Source organism: Cavia porcellus, unplaced genomic scaffold (genome assembly GCF_034190915.1).
Source record: "Cavia porcellus strain 051 isolate PalLab524CR breed Dunkin Hartley unplaced genomic scaffold, mCavPor4.1 scaffold_24, whole genome shotgun sequence".
In the NCBI taxonomy this organism is placed as follows: domain Eukaryota; kingdom Metazoa; phylum Chordata; class Mammalia; order Rodentia; family Caviidae; genus Cavia; species Cavia porcellus.
In genome coordinates this window covers 69,575-93,902 of record NW_026947507.1, presented here as the reverse complement: position 1 = coordinate 93,902, position 24,328 = coordinate 69,575, and the positions used below count along the sequence as shown (strand labels likewise).

Sequence of the window (24,328 nt, the reverse complement as noted above, 5' to 3'; positions counted from 1 at the left end):
ACTGTCCAAGGCGGAGCCCAGGCCTGAGACCTCAGCAGACCAGCCAGGCAGCAGATGCTTATTGCCTTGTTTATTTGTATGTTTTATATCCTTACTTAGAGTTTGGAGAACTGAAACCAATAGGTCTTTCAAAAGAAAGAGCATAATGTGACTTCTGACATTGATTGGGACTCAGGGGTGACTGGGTATTTTGTTTTCTGATATGAAACCAACTATTTGGTAACCACTAACTCTTCCCTTATTCTTTTCTTGCAGATGAGCTCACAGTGCCTGCACTTTACCCCAGTAGCCCTGAAGTGTGGGCCCCGTACCCTCTGTACCCAGCGGAGTTAGCGCCTGCTCTACCTCCTCCTGCTTTCACCTATCCCGCTTCACTGCATGCTCAGGTAATTTATACCCATCGGCCACGACTTCACTCACTCCACCACCAGTCCTTCCAGACCTGGTTTCCCAGAGCACACCATACAACTAACACCTATCCAGCTAACAGAGCCACCTTCAGGAAATGAATGACCCCCTCTACATCAAGCTGACACCCCTCCAGGACTTACGAGGACCGTCTGCAGCAATGATACCACCCACTGCCTGATGTTTGCCCCAGTGACACCTCTGTCTTCCTTAATGATCTCACCCTCATCTCTCACACCAGGGACTGAGGCGAGGTTAACTCCTTGGCTCTCAGCTAGTTCGAGGGCATCCCTGGATCGTAGATGTGCATTTCTTGTCATGTGGACGGGCTGCTGAGGGGGGTGAGCGCTCAAACTAGAGTTTTGTTGGTCTGTATGTTTCTGTGTATGGAGAGACCTGTGTTTGCACAGTCCATGAGGATTTAGTGATCAGAGGAGTTCCGGGAGGAGTACTGTGCTGACCTGTATTACAGGAAAGATGCAGTTTTCCTTACTCCATGTTTAGGAACTCCAGAGCAAAGATACAATATAGTGTCTAGAATGTAATTACAGGTCAAGGTACAGCTTCTCTTCTGACTCACTTTCTTAGTTAAGAATAGCCTGAGTTTCATAAACAGACTCCTTTGTCTTTCCCCAGTGATGACTATCTGTATACTAACACTTCCTTTCTCCCTGGAGCATTGCTTTTAGTATAAGTAGTAGTAACCACTGTTAAGATTTGCCTTCGGAAATAACCACTCATTCTTTGGCCTGCAGAGAGTGACGAATAGGAAATAAGTAGAAAAAAATATAAAAATGCATCTTTCTTAGCTCATGTATCACTGAGCCTACTTTTAAAAAAAATTGTTGGGTTGGATAGGCGGAATTTTGGTTTACTTTGTTTAATGTTTCTTTATAAGGCTGAAAAAAATTAACATTTTCCCAGAAACTCTTCCTTCTGACCTAAAGCACTTTGTTTTTGTCCAGCACTGTGTTAAGACACTAGAAACATCCCTTGGGAGGTCAGGGAAAAACCTTGGGGCAGGAACATTGTTGCCTGAGTGTCCCTCTGTTCTCTCAGCCGAGTTGCCAGTGCTTTCTGCCTGATTTGGTGACCTGGCTTCCAGGAACTACTCTGCAGCACACCCAGGCTCATGGAGGCCAGTGGCCTTGGAGCCTGGGCTCCAGTACTGATTACCCGCTGTTGGGAGAGAGAAACAGAAAAATAATGCATTTAAAGAAAAGTGAAGATGGTGATGATGAGGGAACTTCGCACCAAAAATAAAGTAGACACTTAGCTGTAGCTTCCACTTTCCTTTCCCTTGCTGCTTTGGCATCTTCTGCCCATGTCAGTGCTGTGGACCCTCCCAGCAGGCAGATAACAAGAGAGAGAGCTAAAGGTAAACCTGTGACTATCTTCTGCCAAGACATCAGTAAGTCTGTTGTATGCTGCAGATAACTTTGTAGGGTGACAAGGTACAAATGAAAAACCCTTTTTTTCCCTGCCTACCTCCAATCTATGGATGATGGCTTTAGATGCCAATAAAGACCTTTAATAAATAAGAAATTGCAAGGTTGTACAGTCTTCTGAATATGTATGGCATTGGTAAGTCAGCAGCAAAACCTTCACTGTTACTTCAGAGAATCAAAAGTTGACAGTGACCAGAAAAGACTGGGAATGGTGGCTTTGGACCATGACATCTGTCCTGGCTTCATTCATGTAACAGCTGAAATCAGAAGTGATTCTGGGGACATGGTGAAAAAGGACCTACAGTTTAAAGAGTTTAGAAACCCTACGCCATGGTAAGGAAGGAAGGGCAGAAGGTGCAAGGTTAGGTGATCTCAGCCACCTGACTTAATGGGATACATTACCCACATGGCACCTTCCCCTGGATGCTCTTCCTTGATCAGGACTCTTTCCTGGCCTAGAGTGTACTTTTTCTGCTACATCAGTACTAGTTTTGGTTGAACTCTCATCCAGTATCAATGAGATCCACTTCTTATTTGGAAGCATTCCCAGTGCAGCATTGGACTCTATATTCCAAAGAACTATGAACAGATGTGGTCATTTAAAACTTTCCATTTTGAGACTCAGAGTGAACAGATAAAAAAAGCTTTACAGATGAGCCAGTATGACCCATTTTACAGATGAGGAAACAGGCCTAAGAAGATGGAGTTACCCAAGGTCACAGTGGCTCTACTACAACCAGACCCAGGCCTACACCTGCCTTTTTCCACCCTGAGGTGCTGGCTGGCTCACCAGAGACTTCCTCCTTAATGAAATTTTGGGGAGGCTTCACTGCTGTGGCTCTTTGGGACTTTTTTCTCTAAGTAAAAGGGAGGTCTGTGAGAAGAGACTTGGAGGCAAGCACAAGGGAATCAGCATCTAAATGCGCCATGAGGGCAGCAGAGAATCTTACTAACTGGAGGTGGAGTAGAGTGGGGAGCCCCAGGCAGAGCCTCTCCCTATAGCGAATAACTCAGTTTTTGTCTTAGAAATTTTGTAATGTTTTTGGAGAGTCTTGTAGGTAATTTTGGTTTTGTTAGCAATGTTATGCTTTGTTTTGAGACATGGATTTTTTTTTTCTTCTAGTGTTTCTCTCCTGAGGCAAAGCCCAACACACCTGTCTTTTGTCCACTTCTCCAGCAAATTAGATTTGTCTCTGGGAATGTGTTTGTCACATATCAGCCTACTGCAGACCAGCAGAGGGAGCTCCCATGTTGAATTTGTTTGTTAGCTATTTTCCCTCCTTTTGCAAAAACTATTTCTTGGCGATATTTGAGAGATTCAATAAAAATTTTACTCAGAGCAAAAAAAAAAATCTCAAGTAGACTTCAGCGTTGTGTTTTCATGGTGATTCAATTCTGGAGCAGAGGTGTTCATCTGTAACTGAGATTTTGGGGAGAATTGGGCCTTTAACAACTGTGTTACACAGGAGGAGAAGGACTCAGAAAAAGCACCTTGGGGAGACTGGGCCCTGGTCTGAGGCCTCATCACTGCTGCTTGCGTCTTCTTGGCCTCCCGAAAGCTACCACAAGCTGCGTCCTGAAAGATTCTCACTCCAACCTCCACACTTACCAGCAGCAGGAGCTCTCGCTTCAGCCAGGACGACATGGCTAGCTAGTGGAAACCTGTGCAGCAAGTGGACGTGTTTGCCAGGTTCCCTGCTGGGATTCAGAGGAAGGAGGACCCAAGAGATGCAGTGTGTCTTGAAAAAGAAGTTAGGGCACATTTCTAGTTGTGTTCCACTTTTAGTCATGATCTGGTGTTCCCTAGATTTCCCAGCTATAATCGGAAGATGCTATTTGCAGTCAAATCCCACGTTTTAAGAACTTACTGGCTAACAGGACTGCATACTGTATACTGCCTTACTACTTTTAAAGGTGAGAGAGCAACCCCGTGCAACATCTGATTTGTAAAATTGTAAACATTTTTAGAAGGAAACATTTAGCTTGCTTTCAAGGTTATTGGCATTTGAAATTTATTAAATGTCTTGTGTAAGCCACTGTGAGTAGAAGTTTCACCCACCCCACAATCTCCAGCTCTTCCTGTGGCCTAATACGCATCTCAGCTTTAAAGTTAGCTTCAGCTTTTGCTTGTAGTCTTGGTGCTTTAGAGAAATAGTGAAGCACCCTGTCCTCACCACATAGCACAAGTACAGCACCATGTGTCTTCCAGAGTCAGTCACAGTTGGACCAGGAACATTTGCAGGGATGCAAGACTGAGATCCATTGTTGGCTGATGTTGTGGCGGTGGTGGCAGCCTCCTCCCACATCACCACGGTCCTTTCTGAACATGTACAGGCTGCTGCGCAGCTCGTGATCAGAGCACATCACTCATGCTGCAGAAGCAGAACATTTCAACTTCTTGGGAGCATGCCCCTTGGGAGGTGCCTTGTGACACAGTGGAAAACTTTTAAAGGTTAAACCCAAAATAAATGCAGAAGTGAACCATGGGAAAAAAGACACAGGCAAGTAGGATGGGGACATCACAAAGGGATAGATGCCTGGGCCTAGGTTAGAGTGCAGCTGCCTGTGCTCTGGTGCTGCCCACTTTGCCTAAGCCTTTACTCTGCAGCAGGGGGCCACCTCACAGAACTAGATGTTAGAACATTTTAAAAGTTTTCAGGAAGCGTCTCTGTCTCTCACTTGCCTTGTGGAAAATACCAAGAAAAACAAGACGCAGTCCTGCTGGGGACGTGTTGACTGCAGAGCATATTTGGGTATTCACAGAGCCCCTTGGAAATGATCCTTAACCTTGAGGCAGCTGTCATCCTCCTCAGGCTGCTGGTGCGCCTCCTATGGCAAAGAGTCTGTATTTCTCAGCCTCCTGTTTTTCAGACCACAGCCATTGCTGTTGTGGTGGCTGGTCCCATTAGGGACCTGTGAACAAAACAGTGTCTGATATGCAGGAAGGGCTTTAGCACCCCAAGTGCAACCTTGTCACCAAAGTGAGGGAAGGACTAGGGGAACTGGGCTTTGGCTACTGTGACTTTCAGAGGACATCAGCTCATAAGCCTGGCCCTCCAGCATCCACTCTTCAGAACTGCTGCTTGGGCCTGCTCAAAAGACCCAGGCTTAGGAGGACCACACAAGTTCTCTGTGGTGCTCAGCCTATAGCTTGAAGTTTTTTCAGACATACAGGAAACTATTTGTGTCCCTGTAACCTTGCAGCTGTGTGAGGCCGGACTGTGGGGAGAAACCATCCTGAGAGCTGTCTCTTGAAAATGTCATCTGTCTTGGGCTTTCTCAGCATCTAGCTTTTTGCTCATGGGAGATGAGCGTGTGGTTCAGCTGTGCAGCATTGGCCTCTGCAGAGGAGCTGTGCCACCCCTTGGTTACTACGAGTCTCCTTTTCCTTCTGCATGCAGACCTGTGCTGCACTTAACCCACTCAGGGATGCTCCCGTGTGCTGCTCTCCCTCTGCCACCGTCAAAGTCAGGACAGGCTGCAAGCATAGACCGGTGCATGTTCACCTACCAAAATCCTCCCTGTGATGGGAGATACATCCAGAGTGGGAAATGGCTCGAGGCCCTGAAGGGAGAATGGTGTTTTTTGTTGCTTTATAGGAAGCCACTGTCCCTGAACTTTCCAGCTGTGCCTTTTTTCTTTCCTGTCAAGGAACTGGTAAAGAAAAACCCAAGGGTGGCCCAGCCATTTTCCCAGGCTCTGCTGCTTTCTTCACCCTGGACAGTGAATGTTTCCCCAGCCTCATCTCCTGATGGTAGAGTTAAGGCTGCGGCTCAGAGATAACTGGCTCCTGGCTAAGTAAATATTTCCCCTGTCCCTCCCTCCCCTGTATCTGCTCTGGTAGAAGCACAAATGCTACCCACTTAAGTGGCCCCGAATTGCTAATTCCAGCCTCAGCCAGGGGTGGGCTTTGTTCCTTTGGCCAGAGCAGCTGTACTGAAGCCAGCTGCCTACTGGCAGCTTTAGGGTCATTCCACAGCTAGACCCATGTACATGGCCCTGTGGCCTGGGCCAAAGTTCCTTAGCACCAGATTCTCTCCCCCTCACCCCCTGTCAGGAGTTGGGGAGCAGCCCAGGGTGCACCTCAATCCTGTGAGCTGGTGCACTGTGTCGTCATAAGTGCGTCCCACGAGGGCCTCTGTGAAGGTAGACTCCTTGAGTTCTGTGCAGACTGTCCCCAGCCTTCTTGGGCTCAGGAGTCCAGGTCCAAGCCTCAGTGAGTCAGTCCCTCTTATAAGTCATGTTGGGGAGCTCAGCTGCTTCCTCGGAGTTACTAACAAATGCTGGGCCCACTGTCACAGTTGGCTCTGTGTTTTAACTAAACAAACCACAAGGACAGTTCGTAGACCATAGTAACAAAAACTTGTTAAAAAATCTTAAATTTAGCTGTCTCTAGTAAGTTCTATTACTATTTTTTTTTTTTAAATCTGCACTGAACCTGTTTCCTTATCTATGAATGACAAGAAAGAATACCTGCCTCTTGGGGTTATTTTGAGATAAATGTTTGGCCTAGAGCAGGAGTTATTAAAATAGTCCTTCCAGAACCTGCCCTTTGTCAGCACTTGACCCAGTCTGATGCAGCTCGAGTCCCGGAGCCTGCCCTGTGATTACGAGATGCACATAGACACAGTGTCCATGCCAGGGCCCAACATGGAACCTAGGGTTCCAGACTCATTCTTGGGCCCAGAGGAGAAGCAGCCAGAGCAGGACTCGAATGCTCAGTGGCTTGTGGTATGATCAGAGGAGGCTCTACTGGGGTCAACCAGCTGTCCACCAGGCATTCTGCCCTCTTGCAAAGCACAGGCACCCAGGTACACCCAGAAGTGTGTGAGGCCTAAGTGCTTTGGAAGGAAACCCAAGGCTACCAAGAAACTTTGGAATTATACAACATAACCTTCATAAAAGGAGAAAGTAAACTTTTCCTTGAAGAAAACCAGTTGTGACAGGGGAGAAAAGGAAAATCAACTCCAAATGGGATCATGTTTTATTCAGGATTCGTTCTGCCAGTGGGGAAGGCCAGAACCCCATGAAAGGATGGAAAGTGGGACGCCCCAACTTCAAGCCTCATGTGTTCTGCCACAAAGCTCTACTTGCTTCATTGAGCACGGCTCCTGGGGACCTCTAATGGCCCTTGATAGCAAACATAGTTAAAAATTAACAGGCCTACAGAATTAAATATGGATGACAAGCAACCACTGTGGACTTAATCTGACACAGGGTGTTACACGCTTGGGTGCCCGCAACCAGAGTAGCGTCTTGAATGAACTTGGAGATGTCTGACCACATTTCACATGCCTGTTTGGAAGCAAGAGCCTCACTGGTGCTTAGGATAGACAGGAAAAAAGTCTTAAAAGCCCAGGAGAGAAGAACTATTCCTGAGGACTTGTGTTTAATTAAAGCCAGCTTTGATTGGTGTTTGCTAGAGGTGTTCACTGTCCTGGGGCCTTGCTGTTCATCCAGGCCTCGTCCTTGCTGGAGCTCAGACCTCAGTGAAGTGCTTTGCCTCACAGTGGAGCCTGGCCTTCTGCCAGGGTGCCAAAATGGGAGGCTTAGTACCTTTTGCTGAGCGGGCAGCCCTGGACAAGTAGCAGACGCCAGACAAGTAGTAAGGCTGCTCACTGTATCATGCTCCCTGTGGATGCTGAAAGAGTATGGTAGCCAGCCCGAGGCGCCAGAGGGCAGTGGGGTACCCTTTAAAAAGGAACCGTCAGTGAGCTCCGTTTCATGTAGCATAGAGGTTTGAAAAGTTCTCCCAGCATGTGGAGTGCATTATTAGAAATGAGAGTTGCAGCTTAAAACAGCATATTTTGTGCTGTAAAGAGAAGAATCTTCATATTGCAAGTCGTCACTCCAGTGTGTTGGCGAGTGTAGAGTTTTTTTAAAGAGCAAACTGCACTTCTGGCCTGCATCCTGTTCTCAGCCTGGCAGCCTAACAACCAACCTGCCAAAGGTCCTCCTGGAGATTCCTTAATGATCCTGCCCAGTAGGTTGTAAGGCAAAATTGGTTTTGATTTCAGCTGCATGTGAGCAGCTTGTAGCTAGGGACTCAATGCTGGGAAGCCTCCACAGAACAATTGAGGGCTCCATTTGGGGGGCAGTAATACAAACCTACCCATGATTATCCAGGACTTAAAAGCCAATTATCCAGGACTTAAAAGCCAATTAATCATGTAAAATACTTGCTGTCCTAATTACTCTTCTCTAGTTTCATTGACAAAATACCTGACACCCAAAATTAAGAAAGGAAAGGTTTATTTAACTCTCAGCTTGTGGAGGTTTCAGTACATAATCAGCTGGCTCCAGAATGGCATAGGGAGGGGCATTTCAAGGTGGCAGAAGACTGCAAAAGCAACAAGACCACAAAGGGGCAGAGCGATCTGTTCTTTCTTATGTTGTAAGCAGACCACCTGGGGAGCATGGACACCATCTCTGTGCCTCTCTCGTACACAGGCTCAGGATGCTTACAATGTGAGGACCCTGGCTCCCTCCTGAGTCACTTTCTCAAGTTGACACAGTGAACAATATCCCAGAGCTCACAGGGTATGTCCTCCAGGATGCAGAGCTGCTGATTTACTTGGTTAAGCTTCCTGACTTCTCAAGTTGACATAATGTATCAACCATTACACTTGATCAAGGTACTGTTTCAACTTTGTTCTGAATATGGTGCTGAAGGAGCTCTGTACCTGTATTAGGAAAAGTATGAGGACTTCCGGCTGCCCTACAGTGAGTGGGATGTCCAGTAGACTGGCCGGTTTGGTGATCTGGTACAAATGAGTTTCATTAGGAGCTAGAAACATGGATACTACCTAGATCCACCGAAAACTGACACCAGCATAGGCCTTCCAGACCAACAGTGTTCCAGGCCCCTGCCATGGAATAATAGCCATCCCAGAATCAAATGGCTCTGTGGTCAGGTATACTAGGGAAATGTAGGGACAGATGAAATCATACAGGTTTCTTTTTTCTTGTTGTTTTTTTTTTGGGGGGGTGGTATTTGTTTCATTGTGGTTTTTTTGTTTTGGGGAACTTCACAAGGACGTTTCATGTGCTGCTTTATATGAGTTGTAGACTGTAACTTACTGGGCTGTAGAGCTTACTTAGACTGGCCTTCCAGCCATATTTCTAGAAACCTACTGAAGAGCAGTGTGCTGCCTTGCAGTCGCCTCAAGGGCTTTGTAAAATGGAAGCTATAGCCAGGTGTGGTTGTACTCCTTTGGAATCCCTGAACTTTTGAGAAGCTGAGACAGGAAAACCACAAGTTTGAGGCTAGCTTGAGAAATTTTGCAATATCCTTTTTCAAAATACCTTTGTAAAGGACTGGGTATGTAGGTCATTGCAAAGGCCCTGTGTTCGGTCCTCAGAACCACATGAAATAAGCAAGTTATAGGGCCCCACCACTGGTGTCTCTGCCCATAATACATTCCAGTGATGGTAATGGTCCAGGGAACGCTCTTTGAAAACCACTGGTGTGGACTTACTCTTCATTTCAGCTGAGAAGAAACTGGCCAAATAAGGGATGGTTACTAACAGCAGTGACCATTAATTGCCCAGCACCTGGTACACAGTTCTCTTGTCCCATTCGGCAAGCCAGTATTATCCTGGCCAGGTCCAGAACGTTCACCTGCTCTTGTCTTTTACCCTGTGCTACGCACACTCTGCTGTGGGAGACACCTGCCAAGGGCAGAGATGTCTGCAAGGCCACTGAGTTTTCCTGTGTTAGGCTTCCTTGTCGGGACTGTGAGTTCTGTCTTTGAATACTGTTGCCCTTAGCGTCCTCATCTATAAATGAAGGAGGATGCAAGTGATTTTTGTGACTACTTCCTCTGGTGCTCCATTGTATTTTATCTTGGTCACTTGTTGCTGAGACTTTCTTCTCTGAGTGTCTTCCACACCTGTGCAACCTGCTGCCCTGCTGAGGAGCTCACAGGGTTGTTGTTGCAGTGGCGCTGCCTTGTAGAAGAGCTTTCCCGAGCAAGTAGGGCGCTTGGTGGAGAAGTGTCACTGTGAGGCTGGTGCAGCAGGGACATCCTAAGCCCGGGATTGTGTGTGGGTTTGTGAGTGTGCACTGTTGCAAGGCCTGCCCAGGCTGGAGGGGTAAGTGTGAGCCCTGCTGAACTGTCCCTGGAGCAGGGCAGGCTGCAGTTTTCTGGATGGAGCAAGTGAAGCAGCTCCAAACCACAGCAGTCAAGCAGCCTGAGTGGGAGTAAGGGTGACTCCTCCCCTCATGCCACCCCCCCCCCACCTGTCAGCGCAAAACAGCCAGTGCCCACTGGGGCCCTGCCCCTGAGCCATGCACCAGCCTCCCGTGCAGACTGAAGCAGATGGGGTCTCAGCCTGGCAGCTTTTGCCCTCTGCTGGAAGACAGGCACACGGGACCTCCTGCTGGAATGTCCTCCCTTCTAGTGTCTGCAGGGCTTCAGGAAGAGCTTGTGCTCTGGCTGGTGCCCTGGGGTCTGATTCTGGGGGTGTAAGAATAATGAGTGTTGGGGTCTGTCTCTGTCCTACCGCCACTCTGCCCACCACTGTGAGTCACTGGCCTGCTTCCTCACTGGCATCCTCCACCTGAGCTCAGCTGAGCACAATGTAACCTGGACCCCACCACCTGGATGGGCCACCTTGTCACCCAGAATACCCCTAGGACGGGCATGTGTGCAGCTGAGAGAATGCCAGGGCTGGGTGAAGGTGGGGAGGCCCCCGCCAGAGAGATGGTGTGGGGGAGGTGAGGGCCCCCATCTCGCAGCCACCTTCACTGTCCCGACCCCTGCCACTTCCCCGCGGCTCTCCCCATGGGCCCCTGCCCAGGCCACAGCCCCCTCACCGCACTTCACACTGACCCAGCCCATGCACACGGCTCCAGTCCCTCTACCATGTGGGTCTCCAGCCCCTCACCCCTCCTGGGGCCCTGTACCCCAGACGTTCCTCTCCCACCTGTCTCAGGAAGGCAGCTCCAACTCTGCTCTTTGCTTAGTGAGCAAGTGGATTCAGATGCACAAAACCATAAGCCATGGGTAGGTACGAGTTTTTTCTTGTCTCTTCTTCAAGCCTGTTCTGCCTGTCCCTCTCCTCTTGCTTCCCCTTCCCCCCCGCCCCCCCACCCCACCCCACCGGTCTCTTCCTTTGTCCTTCACATACTTCCAAATTTCCAAGTAATGGGTTTTTAGTCTCCCTGCCAGGGAGTTTCAGATCCTTCAGCCCCTTAATTTAGGGGTGTGAAGAGTACTGGGCTGCCTTTCTGAGGAGCTCTGTCCTCCTGCTGTCTGGTTTCTGGTACATATCACAGAGTTCCCAGAGAAGACCTGCTCTGAGGTGGCCTGAGGACTCTGTAGTGGATTTCTGGTTGGAAGAGAAAACACAAGGTGCACCCTGGGTCCTTCTAATCCACATGTCCCAAGCCAGGCCAGACACTTCTACTCCAAGGTGGCCTAGGCAGTATAGCCCCTCTGAGAAGGCCTGGGATTGGAGGAGGACATTCCAGTGACCAAGGATACTCTGGCTTTTCTTGCAGGCCCAGTTTCTAGGCATCCTGGCTTTGAGTCAGGTTAGGTTTTATCCCAGGCCTGATGCCACAGTGCTCTGTGACCATGATCGTTCAGAATACCTGGACCCCAACTGACTCTCCCAACTGTAAAACAGGACAGGTTTTCATCATCCCGCAGAGCCCCTGGGGTCAACAGAGTTGTCCCTTGGCCCTTTGATCCCATTGTGTCCTATTTTAGCCATAATGACTCCTGCTCTACCTCGATGTTTTGGAAGTTTGAGTTTGGCTTTTACTTGCCCTACTAGGAGAGGAGCACCAACCCCCCGCAAAGGGTCCTCAGCCCTCTCCATTGAAAATACCCTCTTCTGTGCTCCGAGCAGTGCTTCCTGTGCTGTGTGTCATAGTCCTGGGGAAGCAGTCCCTCTGTGTAGAAGGAACAGCATGCAACAAGCACCTCTTACCTGTATCCAAGGCCTTTTGGGGAAAATTGTTAATAGGTAGATGTTTTTCAAAAACAACATGTTCTTCCCCTTTTGTATTTCACATTTCTCATGGCATAGGACCCAGAACATTCTGCCCAATGGACAAAGTATCATTCAGTCCCTTTGTGTTGGGGTTGGCCTCCCTTTTCAGAAATCCAGTGGAAGAAGTGGGGCTTCACCTCCCCATAAAGACTTTTTGCCCATGGCTACAGGCCACACTTCCCAGCACAAGGAGCAGGGAACCTCAGGTAGCAGGTGTTACTGGACACCAGGAAGCCAGGACCTTTTCCTAAAGAAGTAGGAGGTTTTGGCCAGGCCATTGGGATCCTAAACTGCTGGTTTCCTATCAAAGCAGAAGTAAATATTTCCACGTCTTGCCTAGAAAACTTTGAGACAGCCCTTTCCCCACCTGTGCATTTCCAAGTGAGTATGAAGAGTGCAATCCACTGGGCAGACTGTGCCTTCAGATGGCTGTGAACTGAAAAGGGCTGGATGCTGGTCTACAGGGACATGTAACAGCTCCTGTGGATGCCACCCTGGCACTGTGCCCTTCACAGGCTGGTGTGATGGGGCCCATTCAGGGAGCAGTGACACCCTGAGCTCGAACTCTGTGAAGCAGAGCGTGTGGTGGCTCACAGCCTCTCCCATGTCTTTTCAGATGCGTTGGCTCCCTCCCTCCGAGGCTACTTCTCAGGGCTGGAAGTCCCGTCAGTTCTGCTGAATGCTGTGTAAGTACCTGGGTCCCTGAGGAACTGCAGAGCACCCAGCGTTCACCCACCCCTGTGTGTGGACTCTTAACACCCTTACGTGCTCCCTTTTCCTGTCCGCCCTGTCTCTGAGAACTCTTAGGTGACTGCACGTCTTTTAGGAAGTTTCTTCTAGGGCGGGTAGAGGTGCAGGTGCTATGCTGAGTCTAACTTAGGAGCTTGATTCCTGCTTCACACATGCACACAGTGTCTTAAATTCTATGACATAATTGTGCCTCCTGCTCCAGCATTGAGCAGAAACCACTTTCTAGTTACAGGAGCAAGTCATTCGCTAGAAGCTTTTGTATGGAAAGTATTGTGTTGCCTACAGTAGGCTTTCCTTAAGATTTTTTATCTTGAGGTAAACAATTACTAAATTGACATTTGTGCCACTTGAGGCCTAACTTTGCTTTATTTTTTTCTATAAATGTACAAGTACTGCAAAAATCCAGGCACCTCCTGGAATTTGGTATGCTGACCAGCGCCGTTGTAGTGCATCATAATCCAGTGTGTGAAATTAGGCAGTCTACCTAAAGTGAAGCAGCCCCAGTGCAATCGTCACTGTCACCAGCCCTCCCAGAACAAGGAGAAAAGTGCTGGAGGAAGGGACCACACCTGTGTCCCCTGTTACACAGAAGTGCTGAAGAAGATGGCATAGTAGTTCCAAATAAAACTAATACTTATTTCTTACCCCTTTCAATGCTGAGGCCCTGGTTAGACCTCACGAGGCCAGGGAGTTTTTGGAGATGAGCATGAAGCTGCATTTGTGTGTGCTTTTGGGGAAAGGTGCCTGAAATGGGGGTGCTGGGGCCGGCCTCATGCAGTCTAGTGCCCTCTTAGCAAAAAGGAAGGGGACACTGACTAAGATGATTTTTTTTTTTCCTTTTTGGTAATGAGGACTGAACCCAGGGCCTTTGCACTAAGAAAAATCTCTAGTCCTTTTCAATTTTGAGATAGCATCTCGCTAAGTTGCTGAGTTGTACAGGCTTTTAGAGATGTGGGTTTATTTCCCACCAGCTAGTGGCCTTTGAGACTTGAAGTCTCAATTGGTCATTGAAGTTACCCCTTCCAGATTGACTCCCCTGTGCACCTGGGGTGCCTTTGTTCTCAAAGGAAGCATCCTTGCCCATCTGGATCAAAGTAAGTAAGACCAGAGGTGCAGGAGAGAGCTGAGCAGCTTCTTTCAGTGGTGGCAGGTGTTTTAGGGACATTAAATCACCAGAGGATGCCTTCTGTGTGGCAGTCTTAGGTGGAGAAGTTGGCAAAGGGTGGCGGCCTGGGGCCTGTGAAGGGCCACGCCTATAAGCATTTCACAGGCTGAAAGGTGGCAGGTGCATGGGCCCTGTTTACCTAGTTTTTCCCAAATCATTCTCCACGCACCTATCCGGGCAGCCGTCAGCCAGAGAGCTGAGGACTGGTGCCTGCCAACGCAGGGTTAGCAGTTGCTCCCCTATAGACTCAGAGCTTAGAACCCCATGAGATCTCCTGGACAGCAGGCATTTGTTCTGAGCTGAACATGGGCCCTGGACCAGCCTCCTTCCCCGAGTCCAGAGAGCGCAGAAGAGGGGAAGTGGTCAGGAAGGGGCATCCACAGTGGTGCCCACTGCTTCTGGAACCCAAGGGGGAGCAGCATGATATGTGTCCTCTTCCTCCTCCTCCTCTCTTGGGTCAAGCCGTTTCCCAGATGTCTAATAATCCGAGCTGTAGGGAAATACAATTAGAACTGGAACTGTGTGGGGCTGAAGAGCCGAACATTTTAGGCCAAGGTGAGTCTATGGAGAAGGCCCAGTGAAAGGAGTGCTCCACCGGCCCCTCTGTCTCCCTCAGGGCGCCCCCTGGGAGAGCTCAAGGCTGGGGTGGCTGAGCTTCCATTCCCAAGGGCTGTGTGGTGAGGTGCACGGCCCCTATGGGATTTTTCGTTTATCCACTTTGACTTGTTAGTGCTGAAGAGAAATCATCAGTGACTAGACTAGAAATGTATACCAAAGCTGTTCTTTATTCTTAAAATAAACGGGTGCTGCACCTGTGCACAGATGTAAGGATGAAAAAACCTAGGCCAGCACACCCTGAGGGCGCCAACTCTCAAGGAGCAGAATTGGGACTCATAAGAGACACAAAGCCACGCCTCAGGGGTCAGGGGCTCCAGGGCCCCCCACCCAGTACATAAGGCAGAGCCCCAGAAGAGCGCACCATGCAGGTTCCCAGGGCTGAGTTTGTGTGGCCATGTGCCCTGTCCACGTGTGTGTTCACTAGGGCTTTGCTGACCACCCAGCTGGTGCCAGAGGTTCCCAGAGTACACGGTAGCTGTCGGTCACCCAAGCTGATGAGAACCCAGCAGCTCAGGCATCCTTTTTGTCACTCCTTTTGGGTTATAGGAGTCACGCAGCTTTCTTTGTTAGATAGCCGTGTACAGTTCCATGCTTTTTAAAAGGAAGGTTAGTGTGATGTGAGAGGGTATTCATAACATATGAATGTTGTCCCCAACCAAGACTACAGCATAGGAATCACGAGTACATGTCCTTGTACAGCCTCACCAAATTGGAGGAGGAAATGGCCCAAGATAACATGACGGGAACTGGAATTTGTTTTGGGAGGAACTGCCTAGCTCCTTCCCCTGTGAGCACAAAAGCTTTAAGCACAGAATTGGGCTGCTCCAGGGACTGCTTGTGGTGATGCTTTGCAAGGAGGGAGGGCACTGGTTCTTCCTGCAGGCCCAGATAGCTGCTGTGGCTCCTCCCATCACCTCTGCACTCTCTCAGGGATTGTGCTCTTACACAACCCCTGTAGTGTGCCCAGAAGCCAGGGCAGCCTTTGTGGCTGGCTTGCATTCCCTTTTGTTAACTAAGGTCTCCATGTCACACTTGACATAACCCAGTAACTGTTGCATGAACAGCTGCAGTATAATGGAGAAGAGGTAGGTAATAATATTAACAGATTTAATATTTGTGGTGGGGTCAGTCTGGGAGAAAGGGATGCACAAAAGACTAAATGTGACTTAAGAGCCGGTCAGCTGAGAAGCAGAGTCCTGCTCACTGCAGAGTAAGGGGCTGCTCTTCCAGAGCATGCCAGCCCGTGTCTGGAGAGTGGCACTTCCCTCATCCTTGCCAAGTGCGAGCAGCCCTGGGGGTGGCACTCTGGTGGTGGTGGTGTCCTGCCCCTGTGGCTGCTGCAGCCCAGGGTGTACTGCAAGTAAGGGCCTGCCTGCCTGCCGGGTACCAGCTGTGCACCCAGGTGCTGCGACCCTGCCTGCTGCCTCTGAGCCTGGCTGTTTGTTCCTGCTATAAGGTGAGAGGTGGCCACATGTGAGAGCAGGTTGTCAAGTCTTGCGTCCTCCCGTGGCTCAGGTCAGGGCCATGCTCAGGAGCCTCTGCCCATCTCACAGATGCCCATGGTGGTGTGCTCCCAAGTCCTCTCACTGGGGGCTGGGGATGGCTGCAGCTCGCACCAGCTCCTGGCCGGGGAGCCACACCCACTTAGTCATGGAACAAGGCTTAATGACAAACCCCAAGTGTCCAAGCAGGCAGAGTGAGAGTCCGGTGGTTGTCTTGCTTAACAGCCCTGGACAGCCTCGGCAGGGCCTGTGCCCACTTCCCCACGTGCTGATGGCAAGTTTATTCCCTGTCCTTAAATTACACAACTTTTGGTGTATGTGGTGGCACATACCTGTCGTCCCAGGAAGGCTAGCAAAAGACTTACTGAGTTAGAGGCCAGCCTGGATGACATAGCGATACCCTGTCTAAACAAAACAAAACAAAAACCGCTTTTACTTGGAAAGCAGAATCATCTCCTCATCTTTAAATGTTGTAGTGAAATTCTGAGGAACTTTTCCCCCTAAATTCTGAGAAGATATTTGTCCTAGGAAGGCAGGCTCCTAAGGCTCACCCCTAATTCCAGAGGTGGCAGGTTTCAGCTCAGGGCCAGAGTTCCTCTCTGGCCCAGCTGAGCAGTGATGCATCTGGGGACTCAGAGGAAGCCCTACAGGACAAATAGTACCAACCTGGGTGACATCTTGAGGAATGTGCTAGAGGACAGGGCCATTGCTGTCTGCATGCGTATAACTGGGTGTCTTTCCTTGGTGCCAGGAATTCTGCAGAAAGCAGCAGGGCCTTCAAGAGCACTGAAAGTGACCCCTGCAGCCTGGCACCTGTGTAGTTCACAGCTCTTAGGCCCTAGGGCAGTGGTGGTGACCCTGTGGCACACATGCGCAGGGGTGCATGACCCAACGTACAAGTTGTTTTCTTCAAACTAAAATTCAGTATGCAGGTTTCACTGCAGTGTTGGCACTGCTTGGCCTCCAAAGGGTTCACCATCCCTGCCCGAGGGAGTCATAGAGTCTGTTCACAGATGTGTTTTTACTTTTATTTTCCAAAAGGCGTTTGGAGTAAAACTTAGCGATTGGTGCATGTGGCACCACACGATTCCACTGTGGCCTTGGGCTGCCCACAGCTGATGTGGTCTGAGGCAGCTTCTAGAACTGCTTATGATTCTGAGTCTTTTATATTGGGTCCTCCAGCCCTGCCCTTTTGCCTGGGGGCTTTAAGGTGACACCTGGGTCATGGCACAGTCCCTGGGGTCTGATGATGCAACCACAGTTCATGGTTTCCATGGGCCCATCCGTGTCGTGCAAGACACTTTTCAGAATGCCCTTCCACTTTGGCCTGACCATCCCCTCTGCTCCACCGAGTCCCACAGCCCTCTTTCTGCTACAAGCTCAGGCTCCCTGCCCTGTAGATCTGCTGGAGGTCAAGCGCAGGACCCACGGGAGGGCTGGGCACTCCCTAATGGTACTGTCTGTCTGTCCAGGTCCCAGGTGTGTGATGGCGGCTGCAATCTGTCTTGTGGGTATTAATGCGCTCTTCACTGGTGGCCACTGTTCTCCAGCTGTTCTGCAGAACTGGAGCGTGCTGGTGAGTTCCAAAGGCAGGTGTCAACCAGCGTGGTAAAGATGGGTCCCCTGGAGCCCTGGCAGAGGCCACGGAGGTACCCACAGGACGACACTCACCTGTACAAGTGCTTGGGGGAGGTCCCTGTGTCCCCTCCATCAGCCCGTGGAGGGAGGCCGTCCAGGGTGGCTAGATTTGGTGAGGCAGCATTTCTGAGTCTGGGTGGCAGCCAGTAGCATGCCCTAAGGGACTTTTGGAGAAAAATGAAACTTTTCCCTTTTGTTTGCAGAGCTTTTTTTTTTTAGAAATCCAGCACTGTTGGAAATCTATTGTGTCCCCCACCCCAGTCACTTAGGTTATACTGAGGACGGCCCCCTTTATTTGGTAACAGTGATCAAACTTAACAGCCTCTTGCTCACCAGCCAGGTGTTTATGCCACTGAGCTAAATCCCTGGCCCCAAGACAGCCCTTTCGACTTGCACATTTTCATGAGTGTTTTCTGAAATATCTTACTCTGATATGACTGGGTTCTATAGGACTCTCGAAGAATTCCTCTACACTGCTGGGCTTGTCAGTCAGGAGTGATTCAAGTGACTTTTCAGTTGATATCCGCTGTCATTCATGTGTGGAGTCTTAACTTACAGTGTACCTTCCCATATGTGATCTGTCTGCCGGGCATCCCGGCTGGGGCTTCCAGGTTACCCTGGAAAGCTCAGCTTAGGAAAGCAGAAATGCCAGGGGCCAGCAGGCAGCAGTTCATATCTCAGCCCAAATAAGGTGGCAATTTTTGTCCCCATGAAGGGCCTATAAAAAAACTAAAAGATGAGTCAGAAAGAGGGCAAAATTCCTGCCAAGGACACAAGACTAGACAGTGCTGGCCAGGGAAGCCGTTGCCATGTTTTGGGGCTTAAGTAATTCATGCTCAGAGCAGGGTCTGCTGGCACTGGTCCAGATGCAGTGTCCAGTGTGCACCTCACTCCCCAGGGCAGCTTTGTGGATGGAAGCACACAGCAGTCATCCTAGCATCTCTCCGGAGTCCCTGTGCACAGGCAGCCACCTTTCCATGGTGCGCACTGTTTGCTGTGTATCTCACTAGGTCCACAGCCTTCTAAGTAGGTTTTGCTTTTGTCATGGTTCTTAACAGTAATGCTTATAGTAGTCATGCTGGGATTACATGGCGTGAAACTTTAAAAGAGACTTGGTTTTTTCCTCTCTTCTGGGGAAATTCAAAGACCAATTAACAGCCTCCGCCCAGTCAGAGCAGCCGCTGGTGGGACTGGGACTTCCGGACAGACAGCAGAGAGGCCTAGTGACAGGTGAAAAAGAGGTGGGTTGGGGTTTAGGGTGACTCTACAGGTGCTGGCTAGTACAGAGGGTGTTTCAGCCATGTCCCTGGCAGCTTTAGTGATGGAGTATCTGCAGGCGCTGTTTGCCAGACAGCACTGTCCCTGCAGGCCGTAGGTAACGTGGCTGACCGTCCCCAGCTGACTTTTGCAGCTAAGGGATGAACAGCCAGGGCTGCTGGTCACTGGAGGCCAGGGAGGGTGGCTAGAGCTTGAGCTCTCTGGAGTAGGGTGGAATTACCAGCTGTAGAAAACTTACCCTAGATACCTTTTGAACATCCTTACAGTGTAAATTACAAATCGTCAGTACTTGATTTAAAAAAAAAAAAAAAAAAAAAAAATCAAGGGCTGAAGATAGAGCTCAGTACACAGCACCTGCCTGGCAGGTATGAGGCCTCGAGTTTGATCCCCATACCAAAAACAATAAAAAAAATTTTTGGCCGATAGGTGTAAAAACTAATCTCATTAGATACAAACATCTGTCATAATGGTGTCCCATATTGGATAGAGGGAAATGCTTCTCTGACCTTCAGTAAAAATGAGTACAGATTTGTGTTAAATTCGGGGAGAAACCACTGGCAAACAGATCAAGCAGGGAGGCAGGTAGAGAGCAGCAGGAGAGGGTATCCTAAACCACCAGCACTGAGCAGGGCGGGAAGCCCCTAAGCTTCGAGCCTGTCCCATGTCACAGGTGTCCTGTTCCCACACCCCTACACAGAGTGCGACGAGAACCTACAGTACTAAGTGGGTAGAGCCAGCCTGCTGTCTCCCAACTGGCACAGTTGCACCCTGAGATGAATCCTTATGTCCCACTGCAACCTGCAACCTGGGGGAGGGCTGTGAAAGTCTGCTACCCCACCCCTGGCACTTTGTGTTCCCGGTCTTCAGATTCTGTGGAGAGTGTCCCTGTAATACATTCTAGGGTCTGAACTCCGTTCCTAGCTAAATCTCTTCCTTGTTTACAAGGACTGAAATAGCCACACTGTGACCTTCTGTTCTGTCTGGGAACACTGACGGCAGTGTGAACACATTCTTTTCCCATGTGAGAATAGCATCTACAGGCACGGTCCTGGAGAGCTAGGCCCGATCTTCACGTGTCCGATCCTCTCTCCAGCCCTCAGAGCCCCACTTCTCCTCAGCTGGGACTAACTTGTCATCTGGCAAGGCAGAAAGAAACAGGGCATCCTGGAGGGGGCGGGTACCCAGGCCCACAGTGAGCAGCTTGTGGCAGCAGCAGACCCCACTGGGGCCACAGCTGCCCAGGACAGGCACTTGGGGTGCTGTGGGAACACAGGACAGCGTCCACCTGGAAGGACTCCTGACTCCAGCCTGAACCAAAATCAGGAAAAGGCCCAGCCACAGTGTCATACCCCATGGATGGCCTATCTCCCTCCTGCCGGGAACCCTAGTGTCTGGGACAGAGGAAGGAGGAGGCAGTCTTACAAAGCTGTCTAGGAAAACAAAGAGTCTTAAGGAGGGGCCCCAGCAGGGATCACAAAGCAGAGTTTTAAAGGTAAATTTCTTATGTGCTGGGACAGCAGATTACACAAAGCAAAGTAGCCTGTGATGGAGCCCTAGAGGGCCTGGTAGGACAGGTGAAAACCACCTGGTGTCCAGTGTAAAATGATCAAAAGACTTGGAGTAGAAGGGCAAACCCAAGGTGATGGTGGCATCAGAAGGGCATAGCACCAGGCCTGGGTGCCATGGGAGACTCAGGGCCAGGAGGCAATAGGTAATAAGTGCAGATTTCAGCAGAAACGTCCAGCAGGAACTGGAGAGCAGTGTGATGTCTAACTTAGCTGTGGATTCAGAACCAGGGCAGGGCTAGCCACATGCACTTGCCCCAAGACTGTCAGGCTCTCCGGAGTATAAAGCAGGTATCTGGCAGACACAGCCAGGGGCTGGAGGAGACAGTGAGAAGGCTCCCACCTGAAAGGGCCCAGCCAGCGGGCGGGAGCACTGCCATGGCCAGGCTTTTCACTCTCAGGATCCCTAAAAGCAGCATGGCTGCTCTGCTTGTAGCCTGTTGTCCTGATGCTGTGTCCCCACATCCAAACCAGGGACTGCCAAGTGCCAGTCTGTGACTCATTCCCAAAGGCTTTTCTCTGGCTTGGGCTGCTGGCATGTGGTCTAGGTTAGAATGAGGTGGAAGCTGCTAGAGGAGGAAGCTGGCCTCTTAGCCATTCTCTCAAGCCAGGTTCACTCCGCTGGGGCGCGCTCTCCCACAGGGTGTGGATGGAGGACTGGTGCCTCCCAGAAGCTGAGACCCAGTAACCAGTGCCCTCGAGCAGATGCAGGGCAGGACGAAGTGAGGTGGGCCAAGGGACCTGTGGAGCTACAGCCGTGCCGTCTCAGCCCTGTAACTCCAGGTCTGCTCCATACGATGCACACTGTGGTACGCACCTGCTGCCAGGTGGGCAGCAGGGGTAGCAGAAAACATGCGTCCTTTGAAAAGGGGGCCTGCTCTGGCCCTTTACTCTCACAGGATGTGTACTTGCACTGGAATTAGGCTGTGAAGATGCTGCCTGCTGATTCATCACACTGTCTGTGTTGGGCAGTGGGGGGAGGGGTAAAGGAACCTGAAAAGGAGATTTTCTTGAAGGAGTTTCTGCCCTTGTTCACCATTCTCTCCTTTTAGAACCTTCTGCCTCACAGCTCTGCTGAGACAGCAAAGGAGAAAATCGAAGTAGGGCTGGGTCACTGGGGAAGAGCCGGGGGGCATCTCTAGTGTGACCTTTCTTTATAGGAAGCAACTGAGTTGGGTGCTAAGCCTAATGCAGTAAAACCTAGGATGTGAAAAACTGTTAGATAAAACTTGAGGTCTCAAGGCAGCCAGCACGGCACAGACGAAATCTGCACAGGCAGCTTTACAAGACTGTCCATCAGCCCTGTCTGAGTGTTCACCCAAATGCTTCTCTTCACTTCAAATCACTATAAAGACAAACTTGCCCAAAGAAGTCTTAGAACCACTAACGTGACTTACCAATAATGTGTCAGCATGGCCTTTTCTCACACACTAGCAATCATTTCCCGGAGGGAAACAGTAGCGTGTGCCTGTTTGCATCTGGGTGCCTTTTTTAAAACCACAAATGTGAATCTGACATGGCACTAACAAAGGAGGTGGCGTTAGAAGGGGAATGTAAAGTGAACGAGAGAACAGCAGAGGAGGCTTTATATGTATTCACAACATGAACTTGGTAAACGCAAACTCAACAGATGCATGTAAAAGTCCAGAATCCGGTGGGAATGTGCCTCAGTGGCAGAGTGCTGGCCCGCACGCACAAGGTCCTGGGTTCAACTCTACACTGCAAAAAGGAAAAAGGGAAAAAAAAAATTGGGACCAAGCCCAAATAAATGGGAGTCAAAGGACTTTAACAACTGAAGGCCCCTTTTCCTGCTACAGATCAAATATTCATGACCATTTCCTTGCAACTTAAGGAGAACTTTGTCACGTAAGATGGTAACTAGGAGTTACACACATGCTGCCCGTGTATCTCCGAAAGGTGGGGGGCCCTGGAGCTCTCAGGCCTGGAGGCCGCACTGGGGGCTGGTGAGTGGCTCCTGTTCCCACAATGAACCACAGGTGCAGCTTCCAGCGGGCTCCTCATGGTTCTGCAATCTGTTCTCCCAACATGTTCTTTCTGTTTCAGGATTGGAAAAAACCTTGCCCAGCTCTGATCCCTTCAAGACTTTGCCACAGCCTCTATCACACATCTGTTTTTCTCAAAGAAAAAAATATAATAAAAATGTTTTACTCTTTTACACTGTATAATTGTTAAGAAATAGTGTGTTATTTGTGAATGCATGATCTGACATTCATTTCTATACATTTAGAGGTATTTTTAAGCAAACATAGAAATCAACGATAAAACCAAGAAAGTGAGTATTTTTATACCAAACATTTTAAGTATGACAGGATGATTCTTAACACTGGGTTGGACCACATTTGTGCTTGACTTTTGAATGCTTGTAATTAAAAATACCTATTTTTTTTCTGTCTAAAATCAGCTGCATGTTTGAGGCATGTTTCTTACGTAGCATCAGCTTTTAGAATGGTATTGTCAATGTACTGAATCTGCTTGCCTGGTCAGAGTCGAGCACTCATGATGTGGTAGTTTAGAATGTTCTATAGTCCTAGGTGTGCAATCCCTGTTCCCACAGGAAACCCCTGCGAGACAATCCGGGCCTCCAGGACCTTCTGCCTAATGGCATACTCACAAATGGGCAAAAATCTCTTTGATCGCAGTTCCTGACCAAAAAGTGACATTCGAAAGCCCTGGTACCTCCAGCTGGGACTATGTAAACCATGTGCCAAGCATTGGGTTCTGCAGTCTTACATTATCTGACAGCGTGCACCGGTGTCATGTCTGATGCCTCACCCCCACAAGGGGAACCACAGGGTCAGCCCAAGGGTGAAAGCACCTTGGCTTAGAGTTGGCCTTTCTGTAAAAGGACTCGGCTTCACCCAGCCCACTTGGCTGCACCGTGCAGTGCACATACCAAAAGTGATTTTGCAAACCTGAGCTTAATATTCCAAAGTTTTGATAATACCCGTGCCAACGGATGTCACATGTTCTTGAATCTGCATGCTCACTGTGAGACTGCCTTGGGCACAGGTACAGGAGGAGCCGATGATAGAACCAGAGGCCATGTGCAATGAATATTGTTCTTGCTTCAAGACTTCTTCAAAGCCAAAGTCAGTCTTGTTGAGTTGACACATTTCCGGAGTCTGATAGCCCCACCTCTCTCCCTCCCCGTATGTCAGAGCCATGTGTAAAACTGACCTAAGAATTTTTAATGGCTTGATATAGCTAGATGTGATCACAGTCTTTCTTACTGATATGTTCACATGTTGAAAAACGTTTTAATGGTTATGTGGTGGGGCTGGGGTTTTATTGTTTTTCATTAGAAATAATAAGTTTTTAAAGGTGTTTTTTAAAAAGGCCAGGAGTGAGGAACTCTTCCCATAAACACAAGGAAAGTGGGGCAGCATGAGCTTAGGAACTTCTTGTTTAAGAAGCTACTTATGTTCTCAGTACTGGCTGGCTCTCGGAGACTCCTGTACTTGCTTCCAAGGAAACAGAGCCACTTCGTGGTCTATTATGCTTTTATAAACTGTTAAAGGTACTTTTCTATTGTCATTTTTAAAAAAATAAAGTGTTTATTCCAGCTATCATACCATTGCTTGGCAAATTCCTTTTTGTAAACCCAGCTGTGTGCGTCCTGCACAGCAGACTGAAGACTAGAGATTTCCTTCCTTTTAGGTTTTGGCAGAGTTTAGCACTGGCTATTGAGCCCCAAGAGATTAAAATAGGAAACGGGTAACAAGAGGGCCAGGATAAGGTCTACAGATGCACCCTAAACTAGGTGGTTATTGAGGGTCAAAAGAGATCCACATACCTTTCTAAGGTGCCTTTTAGTGAATTCTGTCAACTACAATCCGTCCACCTTACCCTACAACGTTTGAGCTCAAGATGATTCCAATTCTGTGAAAGTGTCACAGCTTTCTGGTGACTTAGCCAAAACAACAGGTTTTATAT

General features: G+C 49.2%; 1 protein-coding gene across 8 annotated transcripts in view; it reads left to right on the top strand.

Annotated features, from left to right (window-relative positions):
• Positions 1-23,966, top strand: part of Rbpms (RNA binding protein, mRNA processing factor) — a 166,710-nt gene extending 142,744 nt beyond the window's left edge. Inside the window, exons 6-9 of one of the 8 annotated variants that reach the window (XR_010042521.1) lie at positions 256-386; positions 12,475-12,544; positions 17,366-17,469; positions 22,439-23,966. Coding sequence is in view for 3 of the 8 variants with exons in the window: in XM_063234556.1 (XP_063090626.1) it covers positions 12,475-12,544; positions 14,413-14,418; positions 17,373-17,469; positions 22,439-22,567 (302 nt within the window). In the remaining 5 variants the exon portion in view is untranslated. Of the gene's footprint in view, positions 1-255; positions 387-2,979; positions 10,865-12,474; positions 12,545-14,412; positions 14,419-17,365; positions 17,483-22,438 lie in introns of all 8 variants that reach the window. The other 7 variants (XR_010042520.1, XR_010042522.1, XM_063234556.1 and 4 more) reach the window with 7 other exon arrangements.
• The last annotated feature ends 362 nt before the right edge of the window (positions 23,967-24,328 follow it).